Here is a 25,699-nt window from a genome sequence, read left to right as displayed (position 1 = left end):
TTATATACACTGGAGAAATAAATAGTACTCTAAGTGTTAAAAAAAAAAAAAAAAGCATCATTATATACAACTAAGGCTTCAAGACAAATGTATAAATACAGGACCCACTGAGGATTTGATTCCCGAGGCTTCCATTCCTAAAAACAGAAGGCAGAAGTAATCAGGAGGCATGGCCAATAACAGAAGCTCCACTTTGGCTAGAAAGCATTCACAGAAGCAACAGAAGAAGCACACAATTTAAGAAAACACCTTGAACTAAGACTTGACTGGTTACGTCTTCAAAAGTTTGGCATTGAAAATTACACAACTTTGGCACAACATAGGTTAAAACAACATCTTTCGAAAAACCTAAGTACAAAGAAAAATCACTCTTCTCCCCAATTTGACATCACACCTCCTTCCAAATAAATCTCGTCCATAAAAAGCCCAACCTCTTATTCTCCTGGCTATATACTAATATAAGGGTTTATGGTTTAATGGATGCCTCCAAAAACCAGCTCCTTGTTTGTCACCTCTGAGGCATATCGGGGTGAAAAGGCTGTAGACATCTTGAGGAAGTCGCAGGAATGAACATACCACGGACTTTGCCTCCAGGAAATCTGGGTCCTCACCGGGCTCCACCACCGACCTGGGATATAAATCTAGGCATGTGGCTGAACCTCATTAAGCCTGCGTGTTGTAAAACAGACATTAGCTGCCTTGCGCTCCTCTTGTGAGTCTCCAGCGAAGTGATGCACATGCAAATCTTTTGAAAAGTATAAACCAGTTTCTCAGATATCGCATATATTCATTTATGTCAAGATCTACAATTGGAGGCTTTTCTAAGTTCAACATAGAGAAGGCACTGCTATTAGAGCAAGATATTCCACAGAGGAAAAGGCATTCCATTGAATCTTAGCGCCAGCTCTGTTTGACAGGTGCTGGTTTCTGTATGAACAGATACGTATAACAGATATATGATGCCTTCTACCTCCCCAAGCAGAAGAGATTTTGCTCTGAAGCAATCGCATTTGGAGATGGGCCACTGTTCCATCCCCAGCACGTGCGGCACTCTGCTCGTTTCCATGCAAGTGATCAAACATGTCGCTCTTACAGGGAGTGTGCACGTTAACTAACAAGAAATAGCTGAGACCACTTCAAGCCTCGGATCCCCGAGGCTTACACCCTGTAGCCCTCCCGGTGTCCATTGTGCCCTTCATCCCATGTATATTCCTGGATCATCTAAACTGGAAGGGAGACTAGAAATCCCAGCTCCGTTAGATTCCGAGTCTGGAAAGGTTTACTAATGCGTCTACTGCCTTGTGCTAATCAAGTTTAAGTGCTTAATAAACATCTGTCCAATCAAACAATAAGCGACTGGAAAACCAAGACACCCAATGATGTGTGCTTTAGAGAGTAAGCTGGGGAGCAGGACGGAATGCCTGCAATGTAATGATTATTGATCAATGCAGCCCACCGAACCCCAACAGTGAGGGCCTCGCCACCTCCCCACATCTATACTGCCCTCCCTCTGGGCAAATGAGATCATGGGTCTGCCCATCCTGACACGAGTCAGCTCCCAGTGGAAAGACCTCTCCCCGCCATTCAGATCAGGCAGCTGACAGTCCTCCATGCGCTTTCACAAGTGTCCCCTGTCAGGCGAAGCACAGGCTCATCCAGTCACCCAGAAACCAGTGCAGTGTGCGCAGGAGGCCCGGGCGTCCGACCCTTTGCACACAGGTCTGGAGTTAGAGCAATTCTAGAGCGGCAGGAACAGCAGGAACAGCAGCGTATGGTCCCCTCCGGCGAGAAGTCCCAACAGTCATAGGAGGTAAGGTCCTGGGCCCAGCAAACAGTCTCTTGCCAGTGCCTGAGGGTCAAGGCCAAGAGGGGTCCTTCCATCAGGTGGGTCCTCAGCAGTAACTTTCCTCCATGTGTCTGGAAGGCGGGTGTGAGTGGGCCTCGCTGGCCCCTCAGGAAAGCTCCACAGTTGGGCTGAAAGGAACCATGTAAGAGATATTTGGCACCTTCACCTGGCTTGCTTGGCAAACGTGCAGCCTGTACTGAGGGTGTGCTCTGTTTGCCACAAGTTCAAGCTTTCTTACACACCTATCACACACACACACACACACACACACAAACACACACACAAATGCAGGGAAAACTATCCATGATCCTCTTTGCCTTGATCCAGAAATACGAGAGCAACTGTAGGGTGGCAGGAAGGGGGCAAGACAGAATCCAGAGATCTTGATTCTAGTCTCAGCTACATGAACATGCAATTGAACCTCTTGGAACCTCAGTCTCTTTATCGGTGAATAGGTGAACAGTATCCACATCAGGTGAGAGGATACCGAAGGCATAATCTATGTCTAGGGATTGTCACAACTTCCTAGTGTCGATGCATGACTCAGGCTTCTATTGCATTATGTTCTTTTGAGGGTAATGACCGGCTTTCTCAATGAGGTGGGATGAGGTACTAACATTACATAAGTATCAACATAACATCCTCAGCTGTTACAAAGTTCCCGAGCGGAAAAGAAGAAGAAAATGTTTTATCATAAGATATGTTATCATAACAATAATGATAAGAACAGTGATCCTTCCTGGGTGTGTACCATCTACACAGCTATTCTGAGGATCAATGAAATTGATGCACGGGGGAGCACTTTGGAAAGGTAATAATCTGAATACGAAAGTAAAGAACTAAAGTTATTATTATAGCAGAATATCCTATGAGCCTGCACTAGGCTGAGCCATTCGATGGGCAGTTTTCAGAATCCTGCACGTCCTGTGATCACCAAGCTTGTGATCAGGCTGGTGATCCTGAACAGGACACAGAGCAGCCAGGATGAAGCCTGGTCCCCAGGGTTGGCAGAGGGCTCATCACACGGGCCCCCCGAATGGGTGCAGCTGCTTGATAATTGATACCCAGATCAAAATGAGGTGATTTATCTGAGTAAGTGAACCCTCCATGCTCAAGAAAGAGTACAGACGGGGCACCTGGGTGGCTCAGTCAGTTGAGCTTCCGACTTCAGCTCAGGTCACGATTTCACATCCTGAATGTTCGAGCCCCATGTCAGTCTCTGTGCTGACAGCTCAGAGCCTGGAACCTGCTTTGGATTCTGTGTCTCCCTCTCTCTCTCTCTCTGATCCTTCCCCCCCACTCATGCTCTGTCTCTCTCTCAAAAATAAACATGAAAAAAAATTTTTAATTAAAAAAAAAAAGAAAGAGTACAGGCTTTAAAATAAACCAACATCAAATCTTCACTCTACCATTGCCTGCTGGGGGAGCTGGAAAGAGTGACCTAACTTCCCTGAGCCTCAGGGTCCACAACAGTACACAGGGTTAACAGCACCAATGTCATGGGGCTGGTGATACAAGTAAATGAGCTAACATAGAAAAGGCACTAAACACAGGTGGGCACATGTCGTGTGCTCGGTGTATGGAGGCTGCATTATTATACAGCATCTCAGTTGGGGCAAGTGGTAGAAGCCATCGAGGGGCCCGTCTCTGTCCTCCAGAAGCAGGTGTTTAGGCTCAGAGACTCTGTGATGAATTTCCCTTTTGGATGCACCTGCTGAGTCACACCATGAGATCTGCCTTCCTCAAATCTGAAATAATGGGACTCCGGCATGGGGTCATGGGACACAGAATCAAGACGTGCCTTTTGTCTGGTTCAGTGTCATACACATGAGCACTCCTGCTTCTCCAAAAGGGGGAGAGCTGATCACTATCCCTGACACCCACCCAGGCTCCAGAAAACCTAAAAATGGGGATTATACCATGCTCTTCCCCTTTCCCTCCCACCTGAGTCCCCACTCCAAACTGGCACCCAGAAGGAAGCTAGGAGCCCTGGAATCTTCCTGTAGCCCCTGTCACTATGGAGAAGTTCAACCTAAGATGGCCTGACTCCAGCAGGACCATGGTCTGTGAACATCTTGAAGGGGAGTTGGACCAAGGGGCAAAGGGACACAAACGCCCTCCGACATCCTGCATATTCCATGGATTGGTCTATCTCTTCCCAACAGGTCAGCTTCACGAAAGAGGAGATCTGTATCTGGTCTGTTCACTGCTACATCCCAAGCGCCCAGACCCATATCCAGCACATGCTAGGTGACCTAACAGGTACCGCATGACCCTATGAGAAAGTCCCTGGTTACCTGGTTTCATTTTTCATCCTCCAGCCATCCCGACACTTGTGAAACCAGAGCTCTTGGCCGGGAGATATGCTGGTGTGGTCGAGGTCTTCCACACAAAAGGTCAACCTAGGAGGAAGAAGAAACCACTAATGTAGCCAAAACTCAAGTGGGGGAGGCACATTGCCGTGCCTTAGCCAGACGGTGCTTTCTGGATCCAAAGTGGACCAAGTGAGGAGAAAAGGGCTTTCATCATGCCAAACCTTGACTCAGAATCTTCAGAACCCCTCATTGCTGCTGCCGTGTCCCACTCTGACATCTCCCGTGGTTTGGTTCATGCAGCCCTTTGATCACACCTTCCACCTGTCTGTCCATCCAAAAGGCTGCCTGCCTTTCAAGGCATAGCCTCTCTGAAGTCTCCCTGACTGCCCAAGCCCTTGACCTTAATAGAAAAGCATATTGTTTTATCAGTGTTGCCTTTGCTGTTGTCATTCCTATGCACGGCATGGAATTAATAATAAATGTGTCGTCTTATTTTATGCATCATACACTGCCTCGAATTGTTCGTGGATTCCCGTATCTATGGTGGACCACGGTCTCCTCAAATGGAGGAATTCAATGTACCTCCAGTGGGGTGCTCATGAGCACCCATCAACAAGCATAACTGGATGCAGCTGTGAGTCAGAAAATGCTCAACCAAGGTCGCAGAAAAAAATCACTAGTCTAATAACCATTTCAACTCTAACGTACAGCCAAACCACGTGGGTTACCGCAGCCTCTGTGGTATGGCGTTCGTATGACCCCACGACTGACCGATGTACGGGATACCTGATCCTGATGCTGATGGGAAGGACGAACGCCACCTGCAGAACAGGTTTAAGAACCTTTACCAGAGGGGCGCCTGGGTGGCTCAGTTAAGTGTCCGGCTCTTGGTTTTGGCTCAGGTCATGATCTCACGGTTCATGAGTTCAAGCCCCGCCTCAGGCTCTGTGCTGATGGTGCAGAGCCTGCTTGGGATTGTCCCTCCCCCTCTCTGCTCCTTCCCTGCCTGTGCTGGCACTCTCTCTCTCTCTCTCTCTCTCTCTGTCTCCTCCCTCTCTCTCTCTCAAAATAAATAAATAGACATTTAAAAACAAAAGAACCTTTACCAGAAAGCCCAAATGGCCCATAAACATATAAAGAGGTGAGCCATCTCATCTCAATCAGGAAATTAAAACACGTTAAAGCAACAGTAAGGGACCAGTTCACACCCAACAGAATGGCAAGAGTGTCCCCTCCAGTGTAGGTGAGGAGGAAAGGAAAAGGGGGCTCTTACTTTTAGATTGTATTGGTCTAAACACTTTGGACAGAGATTCCATAATATCTAATCAAGTTGGAGAATACATCTACTGTAACTCAGTGACAAGGGTAGGGTGCAAAGAGGCCTCAGCTCTCCCCAGTTCACAGACTTCTAGACCAGAATCACTCAGACAAGGGACCCCCGCCTCTCTCCCCCTAAGGCCACACTATGCCACAGGCGATGGATGGAAACAGGACACATGAAGAACCGTGATGGGGAAAATACCAGATGAGGTACAAGGAGGGTGGTGCCTGCCTCCTATCATCCCCAGGCTGGCGGTGACCTCCTAGCGGTCTGCAGAAAGATATGGCTGAGGAAACCCTCCTCTTTTGACAAAGGTCCCACGGGCTTCCTTGGCTTCTGCTTAGAAGTTTGCTCAGAGAGTCAAGGTGCCATTTTAGGGGATGATACATAAAGGTCTAGAGTTTTCACTCTAAGCCTGAGGTTAAAACTCGTTGGGGAACTGCCCGCTGGCAGGGCATAGAGCATTCTCTGTGACTTGACGTCAGGCCCCACCCCATACCCTTGACTCAGAGCCTTGGAAGGAAGGATATAATGCTCAAAGGGTCTGGGGAAATCAGGGCCTCTTGCAGACCTCAGCCGTGGGGGCTCCGTAGGCCTGACACTCTGGTATGCTCAGCACAGGGGCAAGCGAAGGCTTTGGTTGTGTGGACCCCACAGCAAACAGGTCATCAGGGCAGTGCTCGTAGGGAGCCCCGTCCAGGAGAAGCCCCCCGTCCTCCAAGCCAAGACAAGGTGCGGCAAAAGAAAGGTCGCGAAGCCCTTACCTCTGCTGGGTCTCCCCAGACTTGACCCGGATGCGCCTGATGTTCAGCTGCCGCTCAGAGCTGCGGGGCTGGGACAGGTAGCTGCGAAGCTCCTTCCACAGGTTGTACCAGGACTGAGCTGCCCCCTCCCAAGTGAGTTTGATCTTCAAGAGGTCTCCAAGGTCCTCCTCGGTGTAGACCAGGAAGGTGTTGGTGGCATTCAGCCCGATCTGCTCCACTCTACAAGGGGAGATAGAAGCAGGTCTCATCACCTGGCCACCTGGAAAACTGCCCCACCGTGTGGGGTGACACGGTGGCAGCACCTGCCACATGGTGACTGCAGAGAAATGAGCCCACAGATGCTCGTCTCCCTCTGAACTCCCCGCCCCTTCCTGCCTGTCCCCATCATGTGACCCTTGGGGGGACCTGTCCCATCCCATTTATGGAGGTGAGTGTGTGCATACATACCTGGTCCCCCAGCTAGACCCTGAGCCCTGGGAAGTGAGTACTTTGAGGACATTACTTTGCAGTCCCAACATGACTTGGCATGGCGCCTTGTACCTCGCGTGCGCTTAACAAACATATACCGGTCGCCATGTGCCCCTCCCACAGATCATTAGAAACGGTGCAGGGATAACATTTATGTTCCAAATTTCCCAGAGCCCCAGGTGTCAGGCGTTGCCTGAAACGAAGCAACAGTTTCTGTCCAGCTGACCCAGCAGTTTCTCATGCTGCTGATTCATCCTGGAGCATCCTTCCCAGAAAGGGTCTGAGTCAAGGGCTTGGCGGAGAGTGTGGACCACAGAGCCACCCAGCCCCTCCCGCAGGCACTCAGGCTGCACTCCCCTGCACTGGCTCGCACGCTCCCACGCTCACTCATTCTTAGCCAGACTCGTTCTCGGTCCTGAACTCATTAAAGGGAGCCCGGGACTCACATTTCCAAAGGCAGGATCTGGGAGTCTGCGTTGGTGCCATAAAGGGTGACGTAAAAGTTGGGTTCGATGTCTCCCATATTCTTGTAGCTGAAGATGTGGATTTTCATCTGATAATGGTAAACTGCACAGACAGTGGGACAAAGGCATTTGTGAACTTTGCCGGTCATCTCAGGACACGCTGACCCAAACTGAGTCACTCACGACACTGAGTTTTTAGGGGCTAATGTCCCTTTGGTCCAGCCCAGCCTCCCTCTTGTCATCTTCAGTCCAATGGCATAAGGGATCACCTCAGTATAGGAGGAGCCCCAAACTTGGAGTCCAGTGACTCTTTCGGGGATTCCAACCTAGCAACTTTCTAGCTGTGTGACCTTGAATTAAGGACCAAGGTATTAACCGCTTTGGGCCCCAGCCTCCTCACATGTAAAATACCATCGGCAAAACGCTATGGTTTTCTCACATGTTGTAAAAATGCAAGACCTCATTTTGATGCCCTATCGGTCCTCCCTCAGATTTGCTGTGACGATCATGAGAAAAATATGAAATAGCTTTGCAAAAGTTAATTGCAAAGAAATGACAATTTTCCGTCTCAACACAAATTTAAGATACTGATGTTGCGACCATGGAGCGATGGTTTTCATCACAAAAGGAGTCCTCGCCATTTATTTTTAAAGATTGACTTTCCTAGGGCACGCACAACATCGTTGATTTGCAATGATTTGGTTTAATTGTGCCCTGCCACATCTCCTGGGCTGGGACGTGCCCTGCTCCACAACATGGTATTAGACAAAGGGAAAGGACGAAGGTCCCTCCTCAGGACACTGTGGGGACAGAGGGTTACCTCTGAAGGGCATGCCTGCCCGGGTTTTGAGGTACATTTTGCTGTTCCTCTTACTCCTGGTTTTCTTGGCATTGTAGCCAATGCTGTTACAACGGTTCTTGCGGCAACTGAGACAGATCCCCTTTTTGAAGCGATTTGAGTCCGTGCACTGGAACGCAAAACTCGGCTTGTCCTGATTCACCAGGGAGTCAACAAAGAGGTGTACGGCCCGCTCGTGCTCACATTTCACCACTTCCGTGATTGCTGGGGGAGGGGGGGACGGGCAGGATGAGCCTCTCATCAAATATACATTGTGCCCTCAAAGCCCACAGAGATGAAGCCATTTGCTCAGAGTCACATGATCGGTTGGTTAGGAAGTTAGGAGCGTAACTGGGATTTCCATGCCCACGGTACGTCCTATCTCTTGTAACCGGAAGCTACAGCCAACAGCCCGGTAAATCCCAGGACCTTAGGAAAAATTTGACAAAGCCACCCCCTCCTCAGTAACACTACTAGTCTTAAGGAATGCCAGCATCTGACAGAGGTCCTTGCTGGACCTCCAAGCTTTGCAGGGGCTACTTGAATATTATCACATTGGGAGAGGGCTACAGTCTTAAGACTGAATGACAGGGCGGGACATCCAAAGGGCGGAGCATCAGAGTAGAGGGAGCCAATAGGGGCCAAGACTTAGCAATACAGCCGAGACCAGAGGGAGTGAGAAAATGGGAAATCCAGAAAGGGGTTGGTCACTCCAGCCACACATGGGTTTCAGCAGCAGATTCAGTTCAATCCAAGTCTGCTGGGAACAGGCTCAGGCATCCAGAAGGTAAATCGTAAGTGAATGGAGACCTCATCTTGGTTTTAATTCTCTAAAATGTCACAAAAAATTAAATTATAGAGCATCCATGCTGTAGAATATTGTACAGCCTTTAAAAAGAATAAGGGGGGGGTGGTGGTGGCGGATGGCGCCTGGGTGGCTCAGTTAAGCATCCGACTCTCGATTTCAGCTCGGGTCATGATCTCGTGGGTTCGTGGGTTTGAGCCCCGAACTGGGCTCTGCATAGACAGTGTGGGGCCTGGTTGGGATTCTCTCTCTCCCTTTCTCTGCCCCTCCCCTGCTCATTTGCCTCCCCCCTCTCAAAATAAATAAATAAATGTAAAAATACCTTTCTTTTAAAATAAAAAGAATAAGATAAGTAAATCTATGTGTTCTGATGTTTAAGAATATTCACTATATATATATATAGTATATATATACTATATATATACTATATATAGTATATATATATATATAGTCACTATATATAGTGACTATATATATAATATATATAGTGACCGAAAAAGGAAAATTACTGGACAATGTGATTTTAAAAAATATAATCTTACACACACACACATACACACACACACAAATGAATTTGCAAAGAAAAAAGACCAGGAGGATACACACAAAATTGTTCATACTGCCTACCTTTAAAGAGTAAAAGAGGCAGCTGGAGGAAGAGGCTTACTGTTTGCTCTAGGCGATTCTACAGTGCTTTTCCCAGCAGATATATATTCCTTTTCTTATAAAAAGAAATTAGCCAATAACAACTGGGTCCTCAGTGCATGAGAGGGCAAAGCAGAAACCAACAGATGGCTGTTAGTAGACTTGCAGGAAGATAAACTGCACACGGGATCGGCCGCCCCCGTGGGGGGAGTGGGCATCGCGAAATGAACATTGTTGGGAGTACTACGTGCTCTGGCTGACTTAGGAGGAGATGCGATAACCGAGTCAAACCACTGTATGAAGCAGAAAGTAAGGAACTCACTTCCATACGCAATTGACCCCAAGACATCATTGAGTCCACAGCCCGGCTGGAAGTCACCCCCGTTGGGGTAGATGTCGATGTGGCCCACGGGCATCTGAATTCCGATGCTCAAGCCGAAGGAACGTGTGTAGGTGTGGAGGACATCCACAAAGTCCGCGTCGTCGGGGGACAGCCTCCTGTGGATGTCCACCCCTTCAAACAGCGGCCCGGCAGGATCCAAACCTACAGCAGCAGAGCAAGCCAAGAGCAGCTGCATCACGTGTGCAAAGTCCTGGAGTCTTGATTGAAAAGTAAATCTAAGCGTGCACAGAGAAGCCATCCTCAGAGCCAAGCCCCGTAAATCTGGAACCGTGGGATGCCTGCGGTTGGAGGAACTTTTGCTTTCTTCTGAAGCCCTCACCTATCCTGACAACTCAACTGAGTCACAATGACATACGGCTCCAAGGAACCACAGACTGTCAGAATGGAACACTCCTAGAAAGAACTCAGGCTGGCTGTGGCTGAACTAAGCCAGCCGTCTCATCTATTCTGCCACTGGGAGCCTTCTGCAGCCTTAATGTAGCAGCCCCTTTACAGAATAACTAAGCTACCTGCAACTTCTGGAGGGAGGACTCAGTTTCCCCAAACCGAGCTATTTGCATTTGGACTTCCTTTTCCCCTTCCTTTAGTTATGAATCAGGCCCAAAGGTGGATCGATGAGATTGAGGCAACGTGTGGGGGGGGGGGGGGGGGGGGAAAGCAGACACGAGATGCACTGAGGATCCATATCCCAGGCCTCCAAATTCCTCTGTTTTGCAGCAAGAAGGAGAAATCTTTTTGCCTGCACACTTTCTGCATTAGACAGGCAAGCGGCAACGTAGAGAGAATCGGTTCTCACATTTGAAACAGCACAAATATCTCTGGGAGCTTGTTGAAAATTCAAATTCTACCATGTAGCTACAGAAAACTCTGGAAGGACACACAAGCCCCTGGCTAGCTGTGTGTATGTGTGTTGGGCGAGACGGCAGGGAAGGGAACCGAGCAGATGGTAACAACAATAAAAGACTTTCACCATCTTTTAATTTTGGAACCGCATGAATGTAAAACCATTAAAAAAAAAAAAAAAAAAAGAATTTGCAAAGCATGAAATGCAGATTCCCCAGCCCCGTAGAGATCCTGACTGGCAAGCACCCCCAGGTGATGCTCAAAGGAGGTGAACTAGAGTGGAAAAAACTTCTCCCACCTTCAGCATCGTCAGTAAAATTAAACCTGAGCGTTGTAATCCATACAGCGCATGTGAGATATACCAGCTGCTGTTGCCAAGCTCGAGTAATTATGGGAGCCGAGTTCATGCCCGCATAGAAGGCTTTCCGCCCTATGGACACAGAAAGAGGATCTGGAAAAAGCTGAGAATACAGTGCACTATACGCGGTGTGGGGGGGGGGGGGGTCTGTTGAGCCTGGAACAGGGGTGCCCAGCTAGGTGTGATTTTGCTCCTAAGGGGACACTTGACAATGTCTGGAGACACTTTTGGTTGTCGCAGTTGCGGGGGGGGGGGGGGGGGGGGGGGGGGAGAAGGACGAGGACGAGAAGCCGCTAGCGTCTAGTGGGCAGAGGCCAGGGTGGCTGATAAACATCCAGCAATGCTCAGGTCAGCTCCCACAACAAAGCATTAACAGTGCTGAGGTCGAGGCACCCTGATCTAGAAACACCACGTGGGAGAGGAGTTTAGACGGAGAACAGAGTCGTTAAAGGAGGAGATGGGTAAAAGAACCCACCAGATCCCAGCGCAATAGAACCAGGGAGCACCCTGTGAGGCCTGACGGGGGTGATTTTAAGCCAAGCAATAGGCCAAGCTATTGGCTGGAGTGGACGGTAAGCTTATGAAATCCGTCACTCACGAGAGCTGCGGCGGCTGGTGGAAGCAAGCGGGCTCCAGAAGAAGTTGAGATAAATGCATATGCATGGCCAAGGCAGAAAAGAAGCCCGAGCTGCCTGGCGGTTCATCCCCAGCCCAGGGCCCACAAGAAGGATGGTACAAAAGCAGTGACCCCCCGGCACAGCCCACGATGACTCATTTCAGAGGCTGCCAAGGGCTACAGGACTGACACAGGCAGCCTCCCCCTGCCTCTTGCTATGTTTTCTGGAAGGAAAAAAAGAGGGAGGGAGAGAGAGAGAGAGAGAGAGAGAGAGGGGAACATTCTGCTTTGCAACCAATACAAGAGAGGGGCTCTTTGCCTGATGTGAACAAAAGTCTCCACCAGACGGTCAGTGCCATGGAAACCAAGCTGTGCTGTAGGAATGCAGGCAGCTGACAGGGCTTCTCGAAAGGACGGCTGGGGGGGCAGGCTGAGCCTTCACCCACCCAGACTGACCCAGCCTGACACAGAGCCAGGGCTCACAGACTCTGGGGAAAAGTGGTACGATTTACTTTTTTTCAACTAGGGATGGGAGGGAGAGCTTGTCCCCTCCAAAAAAAGAAAAGGTGGAGAGCCAGCCCTTCTTCCATTCGGTCAGACACCTTCCAAGATGTTCCGTCCAGAAAATGGAAACCACACACAGGTGCACACGCGCACACGCCCGGGAAAGCCTCTGCACTCTGGTCCGGCAGGGCAGGTCCCGCTCGGTTCCCACTGCTGGTTTATCTTCACCAACCAAGAAGAGGCAGTGTGGCACAGTGGCCAGGGCAGGCTCTGCAACCCGACAGCCTGGGTCTGAATCCTGGCTCTGCTACTACGGGTGTAAAATGTTGCACTTGTCATTTAAGCACTGGTTCCTACTACCCCATCCGCAAAATGAAGCCAAAAGGCCCCCTTTGCCCCACCGCAGCGTGTCTTGGAGAAATAAATAAACATTAAAAAATTTAAGAAAAAGAGAGAGAAGTATAGGACCTCTTTCCTAGTGAGGCACAGAATTCTCTCAAAAGCCTAAGAAGGTAAAACTCTGGCAAACCCCCATCCACAGCCCTAACCCAAGCAAGACTAGGGTTCAGGTGTCTCCCTGCTGGCCTTTGCATAGCAGCATCATGGGCCTTAGGACCCCACTCGAGCTACAGTCTGGTCCTTCTACCAGTTGGGACCACGTGGTTCCCAGACCCAGGGGAAGTCTGCGGACTGAGCGAGAACATCCATGCCCCTCCCCTACACCGGACATGCACAACAGCAACCGTCAGGTGAGCCACATGCCCTCTGAGGGGCTGCTGGGCAACTGGACAGAGGGTACTTCTTCCTGCCGGGCTCACTCAGGCCCCTGCCCGCAGAGAAGGGCTGGAGGAGAGGACCATGCTTGGGACACGCAGGCCCCATGCTGCGTGCAGACAGCACGGAGCACTGATTAGCATTCGGTCAGCAAAGCCACCAGCAGCTGCCACCCAAAGAGGCAGGGGGAAAGAACTGGAAAACTCTACCCCAGCTCATTGCAGCTTTAGAAAGAGAATAAGGAAAGATCTGCAACCTGTTCTTGCTGCCCATGACCCTGGGCTGGCGGGAGGGGGAGGGGTGGCTGGGGATTTGAATGAGCTGCAGTCTGAACACGGCTGGCCTGGTTCTGCAGCATCAGGCCTCTCACTGGGGGCCAGGAGGAGTCGCTCGGACCGTGGAACCCAGAGCGGCTCACAGCCCAACAGGGCTGTGCCAGCAACGGGTTAACGAGCAGTCGTGTGCGGCCACGCGATCACTGTCCACCGGGATGATTGGGCCCCACAGTCTTGATAAACAAAAATGAGGCTCTCAAGCTGTGCTAAATCAAGGAATTGGATCTAAAGGAGAGTGTGTGTATACGTGTGTGTGTATGTGTGTGTGTGTACCTTAGACTGAAGCCCCGGGATGATTTGAGGTGAGCCAATAAAATTTTACAAATATCCATATATATTTAAATCTACCCCACTTGCTTGCTACTAAAACCTGAAATTCTCCCTTTACTAAATTATTTCTTAGCTAAGGACTCCCTTCTTCCCAAGTCCTGTTTTAAAATAAAAACACTGCCAGGAAAGAAATTGATCAAATCTCTCCTTCGAGGTGAGCAGCTGGGCCTTGGTACCTCGGAGGTGAGAGGGAAGCTGGGAGTGAAGACAAATAAAAGAATTCTGGAAGGAAGATAAAGGTTTAGGACAACAAATCTGCCATTAACTTCAGCCTAGAGGTAGCTCTGTTTACAGATTTGAGGAAGCATAAAAATGGGAAGGAAAATCTTTCACACTTTTTAAATCATTAAATGATTTAATCCAAACACATCAAAAGCTCAGCAAGAAGGGAAACCCAATTTTTTGTTGACAACCTGGGTGCCAATATCAGAAAGCCCTCTTTTTTTTTTTTTTAAATTTTTTTAACGTTTATTTATTTTTGAAAGAGAGAGACAGAAAACGAGCAGGGGAGGGGCAGAGAGAGAGGGAGACACAGAATCCAAAAGCAGGCTCCAGGCTCTGAGCTGTCGGCACAGAGCCCATCGTGGGGCTTGAAACCACAAACCATGAAATCGCGACCTGAGCCGAAGTCAAATGCTTCACCGACTGAGCCACCCAGGCACCCCAAGCCCTCTTTTTTTTTTTATGTTTATTTATTTATTTTGAGAGAGAGAGAGAGACCGTGAGTGGGAGAGGGACAGAGAGGAAGAGAGAGAATCTCAAGTGGCACATTCCAAACAGATAATTATCACTAATAAATGTGCCAGCTAAACATTGGAAAGAGGCTCTTGGTGGATGAAACAGAAATAAGGCAGAATTCAAACTCGACTCCACCACCCGTTCATTTCCCTTGAGGTCCTAAGCATCACTGGTGGAGAAAAGAGTGAGCCTCAAAGGCTGATAGGTCAGGACCCACTGCGGTTCTGTACTTTTAAGTTATTAGCTGTTTGCCTCTCGGTGTTTCCTTGCCTGTCAGACCAGGCCAGCGGTTTTCAAAGTGGGTTCCCTGGTGCTCTGGGATCCTGAGATTTCTCTGGGGATGGGGAAGGCCCAAGAGCAAAGCTAACACTACCCACCATATATCCAGCTTCGACCAGAACATCCCTTCTGTCTGTTTCATTTATCAGGGTCCCACACAAGCTCAACTTGAAAGAGGGATTCTGCGACTGAAAAGAACTTTTGAAAGCTCTGGATTCCATATCCCCAGGGTCCCTCCCAAAGCTAACCCTGTATGGCTCCCTCATGCTGCCTCTTTGGGAACACTCCAGTTCAGAAAAGCCAGCTTGGCCAAGGAGCCGGGGGAGCTCGGGGGTCAGCCGTCAGCGCAGGAAGCAGACCCTACCTGTGATTCTGCCCACCGTGCCTTTCACGAAGTTGCCAGCATACCCTGCCACGTGGGCTCCAAGGCTGTAGCCGATCAAGTGAACATTCCCAAGAGAAAAATCATCCTTCTCCTGCAGAAAACCACAAAAGTGTGTGAGCGCAGCCAGTGGTCCCGAGCCCACCGGGTCACCAACCATTCAATGGCGATGAGGAAGAGCCACGGGAACCAGGGACAGAGACTTCCCAGGGCATGGCCCTCATTGCCGGCAATGAGACAAGGAAGGGATGTAGCCAGGTGAGGGGAAGGCAAAAGGACTTTGTGCCAATTTAAATGCCAAGCGCTGGGGGCAGGGTGGAGGTTATGACTAGAAACCACATACCTGACCCTTTGGCTACGTTCCCATTCTCTCTGGCACTGCAGGAGGTGGGGGTGGCCGTGTGGAAATCAAAGCCACCAGACTCACTGGAGACTAAGTGCCAGCCACAGCCTGCAGCAGCCTACTCTTTCCTCGCTTCTTAGGCCCCAGGAGCTGCTGATCTGCTCACCACAAGCCCACCCAGGACCCCAGAGCTGAAGCACCATACCCTGAGAGGGCACTTCCTGGCAGGGGTGCCGAGGTGGGACTTTGGTCCCACAGCTCAGACACCAAGCTCTACAAAACGACCTAGGCAGAAAAATGAGGTAATGCTAGAGTACCCCTGACCAGATGCTGCCAGAATTCATCAGATTCCAGGGGCAAAAGGAAAGTCAGGCTGGAATTGCCCAGATAATGGGGTCACTTTGCCAGCGCACCCTTGCCCCCAGGAAAGTCTGTGATCTCAGGCAAATCATTAACCTATAGAGAGTAAATCTAAGACCTCAAGACATATTTTCCACACTTAATATTTTAAGTGTGGCATTAGGCTGCATTTGTGGGAACCAACCCTCTCCTCACCCCTGAGGACAGCCACCTTCAGAGGCAAGAACAGACTCCAGGAAGTTTTTCATTCCCAACCTGAGGGCATCAGCAAGTAACAACCCATAAGGCAGATATTCTTCCGGCGAATAAAAGAACAGAAAAGAATCCAGAGGTATATCAATAACTAAAAAGCTTTCCCAAAGCGCCAGCCTTCAAGTATTTCAAGCAATACTTAATTCAGTAAAAATTTGCATCCCAGAGATATTCTCAGACGCCTGAAGTTCACTGGAACACAGTCTGAACTGTGTTTTCTCAAGAAGGTTCAGGTTCAAGATCCTGCTCTTAAAAGCCCTTACCTGCAGCCAATCGAGCATCCTTGCAACACTGTGTCCCACCACCCTCGTGTTATTGACCGCGTCTGTGTAGAGCTGATGGGCCAGGGGAAGCCAGTCAACCACCACAACATTGGCTTCTTTCTCTCTCATCTGCAGGGCGGACACAAGCTTGTATAGCCAATTTTCAAACATGCCACTCATCTGCAAAGAAAAAAGGACATTTTTAAAAATTCTTCTTGTCGGTTTCAGGAATCCTGATGAATATGGAATTCAGTTCCATGACCCTCTCCCCAGCCAATTCCAGAACGTTCGCAATGGCTGCTCAGGCACCAGACATTTGTACCTGAGCAGGGCCCGCCACAGACAGGACTGCTGCATGAGTGTTTGTCTTCCATTGCTCTTTATATCTTTTTTTTTTTTTTCCCATCAGAATTTTCATAGCTGGTGTCTTAGGCTGCTACCCACTGTCCAACAGGACCATTACGAGATAAACATTGGTGGCGATACTGGCCTGAGGTTAGCCTGAGTCCCTGTCACAGACAAGCAAGAGGCCTCAAAGGCAGGTAGAAAGGGTAACCCTGGAGAATTAGCTTTTCTCTTGGAGACGCAAGGAGATGCGGTCTCCCAGGCGGATGCAGAGTTAACAAATGACCCCTTCCTACAACCGATCTCTGCCATCCCTCTTGACCCCAGAGTAGGGAAGATCTGTCCCTGGAATCCCAAATTAGAACTCAGAACACATTTTCCCACAGAAACAAAGTTATAAATAGTGACTAGGTCCAGTTGTAAACCTATCCACATGTACATTATTAGATAAATAGGTTTTCTGTGCGTGGCCTGGGAACCCAAACGCCATTTACAATCCTGCTTCTATGGGAAAAAGCTCTTCCAAGTTCCAGATTACAAAAGAACTTTCTGGAATGCAACCCATTTGGAAGTTGCAGGCAGTTTGTATTTGCATTTTGACAGGGGGGCTTAAAAAGGTTCAATTGCATGATTCTAATTGTAGGCTGTGGGATCAGGATGGATAGACAAGCCCCTGACCACCTCTTCAGTCACATTAGGTAGACAGGCGCCCCCACCCACAAGGCCTGACCCCAGCAGTTGGTGATAGACCTAAAGACCCAGAAAGCATGTAACGGATATGAATTTCTCATCATTAAAAGAAGGAATGTCCCCCCTCAATTAGCCCAGGCAGAAACCTGCTCACTTAATAGTGTCATTTTCCTACAGACCATCATTATAGGAATGAATAAACCCCTCGCTGGTCAAAAGCTTCTAAAGCTGAGCGTTAAAGCCCTTTTTTGTTGAAGTTTGTCATGGGCCTTTCAATGTGAATTGCTCAGCTAGGGCGCATAAAGAGCCCCAGTGCCTTTAAACGGAGCCATCTCTATGCAAACAGGAGGGCACCATGCCAACGGCGGCCAGCGATCTGGGCCAGCTGGCTCTTCATAGACTCTCGGAGCCAGTCAAGTTGCTGCAGTTCAGCTCAGCTCTTAGGGAGGGAAGGCCCCCGCGAGGCAGTGGTTGACCAATGTAATTAAGTGTAATTAGAGGGCCCCTTAAGAGCCAGTGGAACTGGGCTGCTGCCTTCAGGAGAGCCACTTTCTGAAAGCCCGCTGCGTGCCAGCATTAAATACCACCCTGCTGGCGTCCATATAGCCCCCTCAGCGAAGTGCCCATTACATTCTTCACAGCTGTCTGAAACACAAGCAGCCCACAAGAAAAGAGAGAGAGCGAGAGACAGTAGAATCTGGAAGCACCAGCCTTCTTTTTAATTGACCAAAACAAAGGCAACCAAATCTGTGTCAAGCTGCGAGCTCCCTCCACTGGGCTCACCGTCCATCCGTGAATGATGAAAAAGGTTTTGGCTGTCATGTTGAAGCCACAGTCTTCCAAGGGCTGGTTGTGGCCGAGGGAGAGGTAGCATCCTTCGTGTTCTGAGTCCCCAGAGGTGCGGAGGTTAAATCTCACAAGAGGTTTGGCAACAATCTGTACATTCCTGGGCGTACGGAGCTCATCTGGGGGAAAGAAACAGAGCGTGGGTGCATCTAGTAGGCTCGGGTAGTTAGAGATCTGGAGTCTAGTTCTAGTTCAATCTTGAGCACATTACCTAATCCTCTGGGTTTCAGCTTTTATACCTGCTGAATGTTTTCTCCTCATTTCCTGGAAGAGTTGCAAAGATATTATAAAGGGACATCTCAGAATTTAAGAATATTAGCCATCGGTACTAATTACTGTGACTCTGAAATAAATAGGTTCTCTTACCTTTCTTTCCTCTTCCCTACCAAAACGAGTTCTCCTTCCTATGCTCAAGTGGCTACTTTTAGAGAGTATGCGTCCTCGATTCTTTTGCTGAAATTCTGGGGACCAGCCAAGTTTCAAAATTCAGCACTTTTCAGATTTTAGAAAGGCATCATGGCACATAAGCCACACAGTACATGACATCCCCAGTAGGGTCTGGGGGCATTCCCCAGTAATCAAACACACTAAAATTTCTGCAGGGAAATACGAAACTACTCACGCTCAAGGGCAGAAATCAAGTCTATCGATAGCCTCATGTCAGTTCTGATCAGTTTTTGCTGCCACATGAGTTCAGGGCCGGTGAGGCCAAGTCTCGCTGCCAAACAAATTACCAAACAAATTTTCCAATTTTGAGAGATTCTGGATTTTGGAATTAGAGGTAAGAAGCCATCCGCTATCATACAATGGGCTTCCTCTAGCGTTGCCAGCTAGATTCCAGCACTTACTTCAAACACCTCCTGCATCAGGGCTCTTGCAGTGCTAAACATGGGCCAGACGTTCTTTTAGTTTGTTAAGTAAGTGACTGAGCCATGAGGAAATTCATAAAAGCAGCAAAATCGTAACTTTCAGTGCATACAGTGCCCTTATGCCCTTTTAACATGAAGCACTGTCATTACCACATTATTATGGATAGTCATAAAGGAACCCATCCAGCATTCTTTCAGCCATCCAGGAAACTACCTTTTGATAACAGGCTGGGAAATTAGAAAAATCAAACTCTTCTGTCACCCAGAAATCAAGGGAAAAAATACCAAATGACCAAACCAGGAGCTTCATTTATCCCAGAATGGGTGGGCAAATGGCATCATGGAAAGAGACAGCAAAACAGTAGAGAAGGTGGTGGTGAAGAGGGCAGTGGGGAGGAAAAGAATACACCAGATGTACAAAGGGTAAGGTTCCAGAAAATACAACTAAATATACATGAGCAGACATCGGGTTAACTGCCATTAAAGTAATGAACAAAAGCCCCAACCAGCAGAAATTTGAACCATGGACAAAAATAGTCTCCCTCCCCAGTTATCACCCAGATAGCTACTCACAGAGACCAGATGGGGAATTCTAGGAGAAAAGGAGAGAAGTCTGCTGGCTTCCTGGGACAGATTTGTGGATAAACCCACATACTGACATAAAACTTCCACCTTAGCATCCGGCCTTTTCTGACCCCAGAGTTCTCTGGCTTCATTCTTACCGCTTCCAGCCTGGGGCACTTCAACCTCTGGGACTTTGTGATTATTCTTACCCATGTGCTCTCATGGCTCATTCTCTCACCTCCTTCGGTTCCTTGCTCCGTGGTCAACTTCTCAGTGAGGGAAACCAGACCACAGATTTAAAACTGTGCCACCTTCTCCCCCAGCACCCTGTTCCTTCCTCCTCTGCTTCACTTTTCTCCCACCGAGTATCATTACATATCTTAATTAGTTCTGCCGTCTGTCTTCCCACCACTGAAATGCAAGCTCCGTGAGGCAGGGGTCTTCATCTGTCTTGTTCCACATCACATCCCCTGATCCTAGAACAGTGCCTGGCACTGAGCAGGCATACTTTCTCGATGGAGAGAATGGCCCACAAATATTCGGAATCACAGAACACGTGACACGGAAGGAGTGTTACCGATTTACAGGACAGGAGCTAGAGACCTGACCTACCCCAGGTCTCAGTTCCAGTTAGCATTGGAACATGTTAAGTAAAGCAAGGCTTTCCCGTTCATTCAAATTACCCCTCCCACAAGTACATAAACTGACATGGACCAGCATCGTTGGCCCAACCTCAGCAGACTAGAAGAAGGTGAAATAATGGGGTGGAGTTTGGGAGATCTCCCTTCTCCGCTGCTTAGCTAATAGATTTGGCACCCGGATGGGTGATCCTACCCTCACTCCACCAGGGCAAGGCTTCCTCTGATGAAAGGAATTTGGAAGAAAAGCTAGCAGCTACAAGGAGGAAGGTGAAGAGAGGTAGGAAGAGGAAGAGCGGGGATGGGAAAGGGTGTTGGGGAGGGGGAGGCTGGCAACCTGGGGGAATGGGCCCAGCAGCTTCTGGGCACAAGTTACTCACCGAACGCTCTCGGCAAGCGCTAATCACACCAGAGCCAGCTACTACCCCTGCCGCCCAACTTTGCCAACACCTACACCCAGACTAGAAGGAAGGGCACCAAGCCACTTAGCTCTAACAACCTTCTCGCCTCGCAAAGGACACGGTTAAAGAGCAGCCGGCAGCCGACTCGGCTGGCTGGACAGCACCGATCCAGGGAATCTTATCAAGGAAGGGGGTGGGGCGAGAGGGTGAGCGCGGGCCAGCGCACACACTCGCCTGCGGCTTCTCGGATGCTTTGCTGGGGATGTGCACGCCCGGAGCGCCAAGAAACAAGTGAACTGCAAGGCTGATTGAGGAAGAGCGAATGGGCAGTGGGAAAGGAAAGCGGATTTCGCAGGCACCGGGAGGGGCTGGAAAAGCGTCGGCGAGACAGAGAGGGGGCATGGCCCGGAGAAGCTGGGGTGGGGGGCGGGTAATAAGGGTAAGTGCACGTTACCTTGCAGCCGTCCCTCCGGACCGGGGGGTGTGGGGCTTCCCGCCGCAAAGCAACAATGGACGCTCCAGAGGCAGAGCAGAGGAACGGAGTTTCGCATCCTTCCTCGCCACACCCCCTCTCCCGAAACAGGACTGAAAAGAAGAAGAAGAGGAAGAAGACCTCTCGGGGTTTCCAGCAGTCCGCGCTGGTAAGACCCGGAGTGGGCAGCCCTCTCTCGCCCAGGGAGAGAGTGGTGGCCTTAGCCAGCTGAAGGTGAAGGTGGAGGGGAAAACTTGGCTAAAGTGAGCCGTGAGGAGGGGACGGGGAGTATGAAGGGGCTTGAACTAGAGGTGCCTTCACCCGGGCCGCCCGCCCGCCGGGGAAGCCAGGACTCGCCGCTGTCACTCCTGGAGCTCCCGGCGAGGTAGTTTTTAAAGTATGGGAGTCATCTGACCCATCGCCAGATGGTGATTTGCATAATTTATTCCCGTCCCCGGACTCTGATTGGTTACACCTTCGCTGACGCCGGAACCTAGGCTCCCCAAAGTTTGAATGAAAGCGCCGCACACACCCACCGCGTGGACGCGCGCCTCGCGCCCAGCCCCGCCCGCCCTGCTGGCAGCCGAGCCCCCACCACCCCACTTCCTGCTAGTGTCCACTCTCAGACCCCAGATTCTCCTCGCCCCTGCCGCCCCAGGGGGGACATTGCCCCGAAAAAGCCGCGCCCGCTGGGGACGCGATCGCCGGAGAAGGAGGGTTACCCTCTCCAAAGTGCGCCCTAAGTGAGCTTTCCGCGCCGCGAGCCAAGGGTCAGGATGGAGGAGAGTCATCTGGGCACCCTTTTGGTCCTTCTCCTCTCGAGCCCCCACCCCCACCCCCACCCCCAGCGAGGCCCGCGACAGGTGCATACCGAGTGACTTGACAAGAACGCGGCAGAGCTGAGGGGCTGTGGGCTGTGGCCTGGGCTTTTCAGGATCGCACAGTCCCTTCTGGAGTCTTTGCTCCGCCACTAGCAGTAAAACTCTAGCAAAGCCCCCCCCCCCCCCAGCTTCTCTAAGGTTGTTCCGTCATCCGCAATACTCGGGTGTTAACAGTGCCCCAAGCTTATGGCACTCGGGGAAATAAAAAGAGATAATGGGGTACAGCGCTCAGCGCGGGGCCTGCCAAGTGACGGGGTAGGCTCTCTCTTACCTTGGGAATGCAGCGCTAGAGGGATACCAGGCGACACTCTCCAAAGGGAACAGTGAGTCAAACTTGGGGTTCTCAGACACGTGGCCATTGCCAAGTCTCGGCCGACGCACGCAACCACCTGTTGAGTGGAATTAAGCAACTTGTTCCTTCGTCATTTTTTCCCTCCAGTCCTTCCCTTTATTGATTCCGGGTCCCTGTTCCTCCCTCCTGCGCTGGCTCCGGCTCCCTGCCCGAAGCGACCTCGGGAGTACGAGCGGAGAGCGCCCGAGACCTTGGCCGTGAGTCTGCGTCTGGCGCGCGCTGGGGCACCCGCGGCACCAACCTCCCCTGGGGACGCAGAGCTGCGAGAGGAGGTGGCAAGAGGGGCCGCGGGGCGGGGCTGCGCTCCGCGGTCCCAGCGGGTCCAGCCAGCCAAAGCTGGTTCGGCAAGACTGCACCTTTGACCTCTAGTAACCCCACCATCGCAGGGAACCGGTCCCACCCCCGCCTGGGGAGGAAAAGCGCCCGGGCAGCTTCTCGCCCCTTTCTCCCTGGTGTTGGGGCCCCAGCCGAGGAGATCAGAGTGGGGAAACCAGTCCCGAGGAGCAGGTATTGTTCCGGCCTATCGTTGTTACTTTTGTTACTCCAGCCGCCAACGGAGCAAGCTTTGTCCTTCCCGTGTGCTGCGATTCATTAACAACAAGTCGACTGGCTTTATTTTTCAGTAAAAACCCCGTGCACTTTATGGGATGGTAAATGGTACCCTTAGATATGTTGCTTCCGTTCCCCTCCAGCTCTCCTCCGTTGGTGAACAATGCAGACATAAGTCAGGTATTACTTACACATGAGGGCAGGCCCCCAGTAAGTCATGGGGGCAGGCTGCAGATTTGAAGGACATTTGACAACTAGGTCTCTCTCTCTCCTCTGCTCTCTGTTTCTTTTGGGCGGTTGACCTCTAACATATGAGCTCTTGGGAACCCTGTCTCCATCTGTCATGCCTCAGGGATGAGGCAATGGGTAACCTGTGAGCCAAAAATCCCCTTCTCTGTTCTGGGTTGCTCAAAGCCATAGTCCCTAGGACTTTAACCGGACAGTGTGGAGGATGTGTCTTGGGAATCTTTGCTACATGTAGATCCCCTAGGGGAATTAGGTATTCCTGCAAAGTTGGTTATCCTACCTGGAAAGGGGGAGAAAGAAAGAAAGAAAGAAAGAACGAAAGAAAGAAAAAGAAAAAGGGAGGGAAGGGAAGGGAAGGAAGAAAAAACAGATTCAACAAAGCCCATATCCATTTTTTTAAACTGCCAAGGCTATTAAACCACTTAAGTTTTATTGCTGGTTGGTTAGAGTGCCCTCCTGTGTCTCTATAATAAAATCTAATGTGATAACTGTCAAAAGACATAACGAAATTACAATCACAGCATCAGAGTAATGTGTAACATCAACTGTTTATTATGCTTCATACTTTCCAGAAGAACCACGAGATCTGGGGAGCCTCCTGTGTGGAGGAAGTCTGTCTGAGGAGTTTCAACGGAAAATTCTGGGTGTGTGTTGCAGTCAAAATTTCAAGGTTTCAGGCTATGCTAGTGAAGGATTCTGGTCACTCTTTTTGGCTACCAACATGTGAAGGCCCCTTTCCGTGTTAGAGGAATGAATTCCCCTCTTAGGAGACCTCTCCTGCTTCCCTTGTTGTTAGAGTTCTCACTTTAAATTCCGTCAGTCGAACTCTGCACTGGGAGCCAGTGAGGCTAGAAGCATGTAGCCCCTCTCAGTGGGGCAGCAGCTCTGGCAGGCAGCTCTGTTTCTCTGGCACGGCAGTGGGAAGTGGGATTTAGGCACTGCCTGTGCAACAGAGGAGATCGCTTAATCACCACATGTAAATTGAGCAGCTATTACAGGTAAAGCACTGAGCAGAGCACCCCAAGGGACGTTCACGAGGCCATCCCGGCTCTCACGAACACAAGGCAGAAAGTTAGAAGTGGCAACAGCTTGCTGCGGAGGGGTTACCAGACATCCAGTGCTGTCCGACAGACATATAACACAAGCCACGTGTCTTAATCACCTCAGGTTACGGTAGCAAAATACCGTAGACTGGATGGCTCGCACAACAGAAATTTATTTTCTCACTTCTGGAAGCTAGAAGTCTGAGATCAGGATGCCAGCATGGTTAGGTTCTGATGAAAACCCTCTTTTTGGCTTATAGATAGTCATCTTCTCACTATGCCCTCACATGGGAGGGAGAAAGAGAGAGAGAGAGAGAGAGAGAAAGCTAGCTCCCTGGTCTCTTCTCATAAGGGCACTAATTCCCATCGTTAGGGCCCCAACCTCCTGACCCCATCTAAACCTAATTATCTTTCAAAGGCCCCATCTCTAAATACCATCATACTGGGGGTCAGGGCTCCAACATATGAATTCGGGTGGGGGGACACAATTCTTTCCGTAGCCCCACATGTATAATTTTGCATTTTCTAATAGCAACACAAAAAGATAAAAAGAAACTTGTGAAATTAATTTAAATAATATATTTTTGTGGCACCTGGGTGGCTCAGTCGGTGAAGCATCTGACTCTTGATTTGGGCTCAGGTCAGGATCTTGTGGTTGTGAGATCGAGCCCCATGTCAGGCTCTGAGCTGGCTGTGGAGCCTGCTTGGGATTTTCTCTCTCTCTCTCTCCCTCTCTCAAAATAAATAAATACACTTTTTAAAAATAATATATTTTGTGGAACACAATAGGTCTAAAATGGTATTTCAACATGTCATCAATATAGAAGAGTATTAATGAGATGTCTTACGTTCTTGTTCTTGTACTGTATACTTACAACGCATGTCAAATCAGACCAGCCACATTTCAAGTGCTCAGTAACCACACGTAACTGGTGGCTACCAAGTTGGACGGCAGAAATCTAGTGTTAAAACTAAGACAGATCTTAGAGATCATTCAGTAGAACTATCTCGCTTTACAAATAATGAAAGCAAGACCCAGCCAAAATAACCGACGTGCTCAGAATCACACAGCTGGTAAAAAGGCAGAGATGAGACACAAACCCAGGTTTCTGATTCCAAAATCAGTGCTTTTTCTTGTGTCCTCTCTCTGTTTGAGGACAGAAACGATGAGCTGAGAGGACCCAACTTAGTGGAAATCCTGGAATAAAGGTAAATCACTGGTTCCAAGAAAGAAAAGAAAAGAAAAAAAAGAGTACAAGCTTGACCCCTTCGAATATTTATTAAACATCTGTCACATGTCCAGCATTATGCTTAATGCTATAAGAAACTCAAAAAAGAAGTGGAAACTATAATTAAATGCACAGCTTACTCAAACTACACATTATACATTCAAAGAAGAAAAAAATATAAGTGAATCCAAGCTATTGGGAAAAGTATTGGGGGGGAAGCAGGACTTGACAAGCCATTAAAGAATGGAAAAGCCTTATGTCTCAACTCTTGGCTGGCACTGGGATCCTCTAAGTTATTTACTACTTACAATTTTTGGCAAAGGAGTGC

General features: G+C 49.5%; 1 protein-coding gene across 2 annotated transcripts; it reads right to left on the bottom strand.

Moving 5' to 3' along the window:
- LIPG (lipase G, endothelial type) lies at positions 1-22,516 on the bottom strand. 2 transcript variants are annotated; one of them, XM_042911122.1, is made up of 11 exons: positions 22,224-22,291; positions 21,054-21,184; positions 18,065-18,246; positions 16,247-16,426; positions 15,011-15,122; positions 9,789-10,010; positions 7,999-8,241; positions 7,161-7,281; positions 6,247-6,465; positions 4,144-4,248; positions 1-1,974 (listed from the first exon to the last, which is right to left on the bottom strand). In XM_042911122.1, exons 2-11 carry the CDS (start codon positions 21,148-21,150, stop codon positions 1,953-1,955), a joined length of 1,503 nt encoding a protein of 500 aa, XP_042767056.1. In that variant the 5' UTR covers positions 21,151-21,184; positions 22,224-22,291; the 3' UTR covers positions 1-1,952. The 2 variants fall into 2 exon arrangements, with proteins under 2 accessions (XP_042767056.1, XP_042767057.1); XM_042911123.1 differs by lacking the exon at positions 21,054-21,184 and having other exon boundaries at positions 22,224-22,516.
- Positions 22,517-25,699: the final 3,183 nt, after the last annotated feature.

The sequence above is a fragment of the Panthera leo genome, chromosome D3, assembly GCF_018350215.1.
Source record: "Panthera leo isolate Ple1 chromosome D3, P.leo_Ple1_pat1.1, whole genome shotgun sequence".
In the NCBI taxonomy this organism is placed as follows: Eukaryota; Metazoa; Chordata; class Mammalia; order Carnivora; family Felidae; genus Panthera; species Panthera leo.
Note: the sequence above shows the minus strand (reverse complement) of the source record. Positions and strands in the feature narration are given on the sequence as shown.

Bases quoted from the DNA above. Each gene is read 5' to 3' on its own strand.
- LIPG (XM_042911122.1), bottom strand. From the start codon at position 21,150: ATGCGAAACTCCGTTCCTCTGCTCTGCCTCTGGAGCGTCCATTGTTGC. The intron at 8,242-9,788 runs GTGAGTTCCTTA...CCCCTCCCCCAG, and splicing joins GGGGTCAATTGCGTATGGAA to CAATCACGGAAGTGGTGAAA. The intron at 6,466-7,160 runs GTGAGTCCCGGG...CTCCCCTTGTAG, and splicing joins CAGATCCTGCCTTTGGAAAT to AGTGGAGCAGATCGGGCTGA.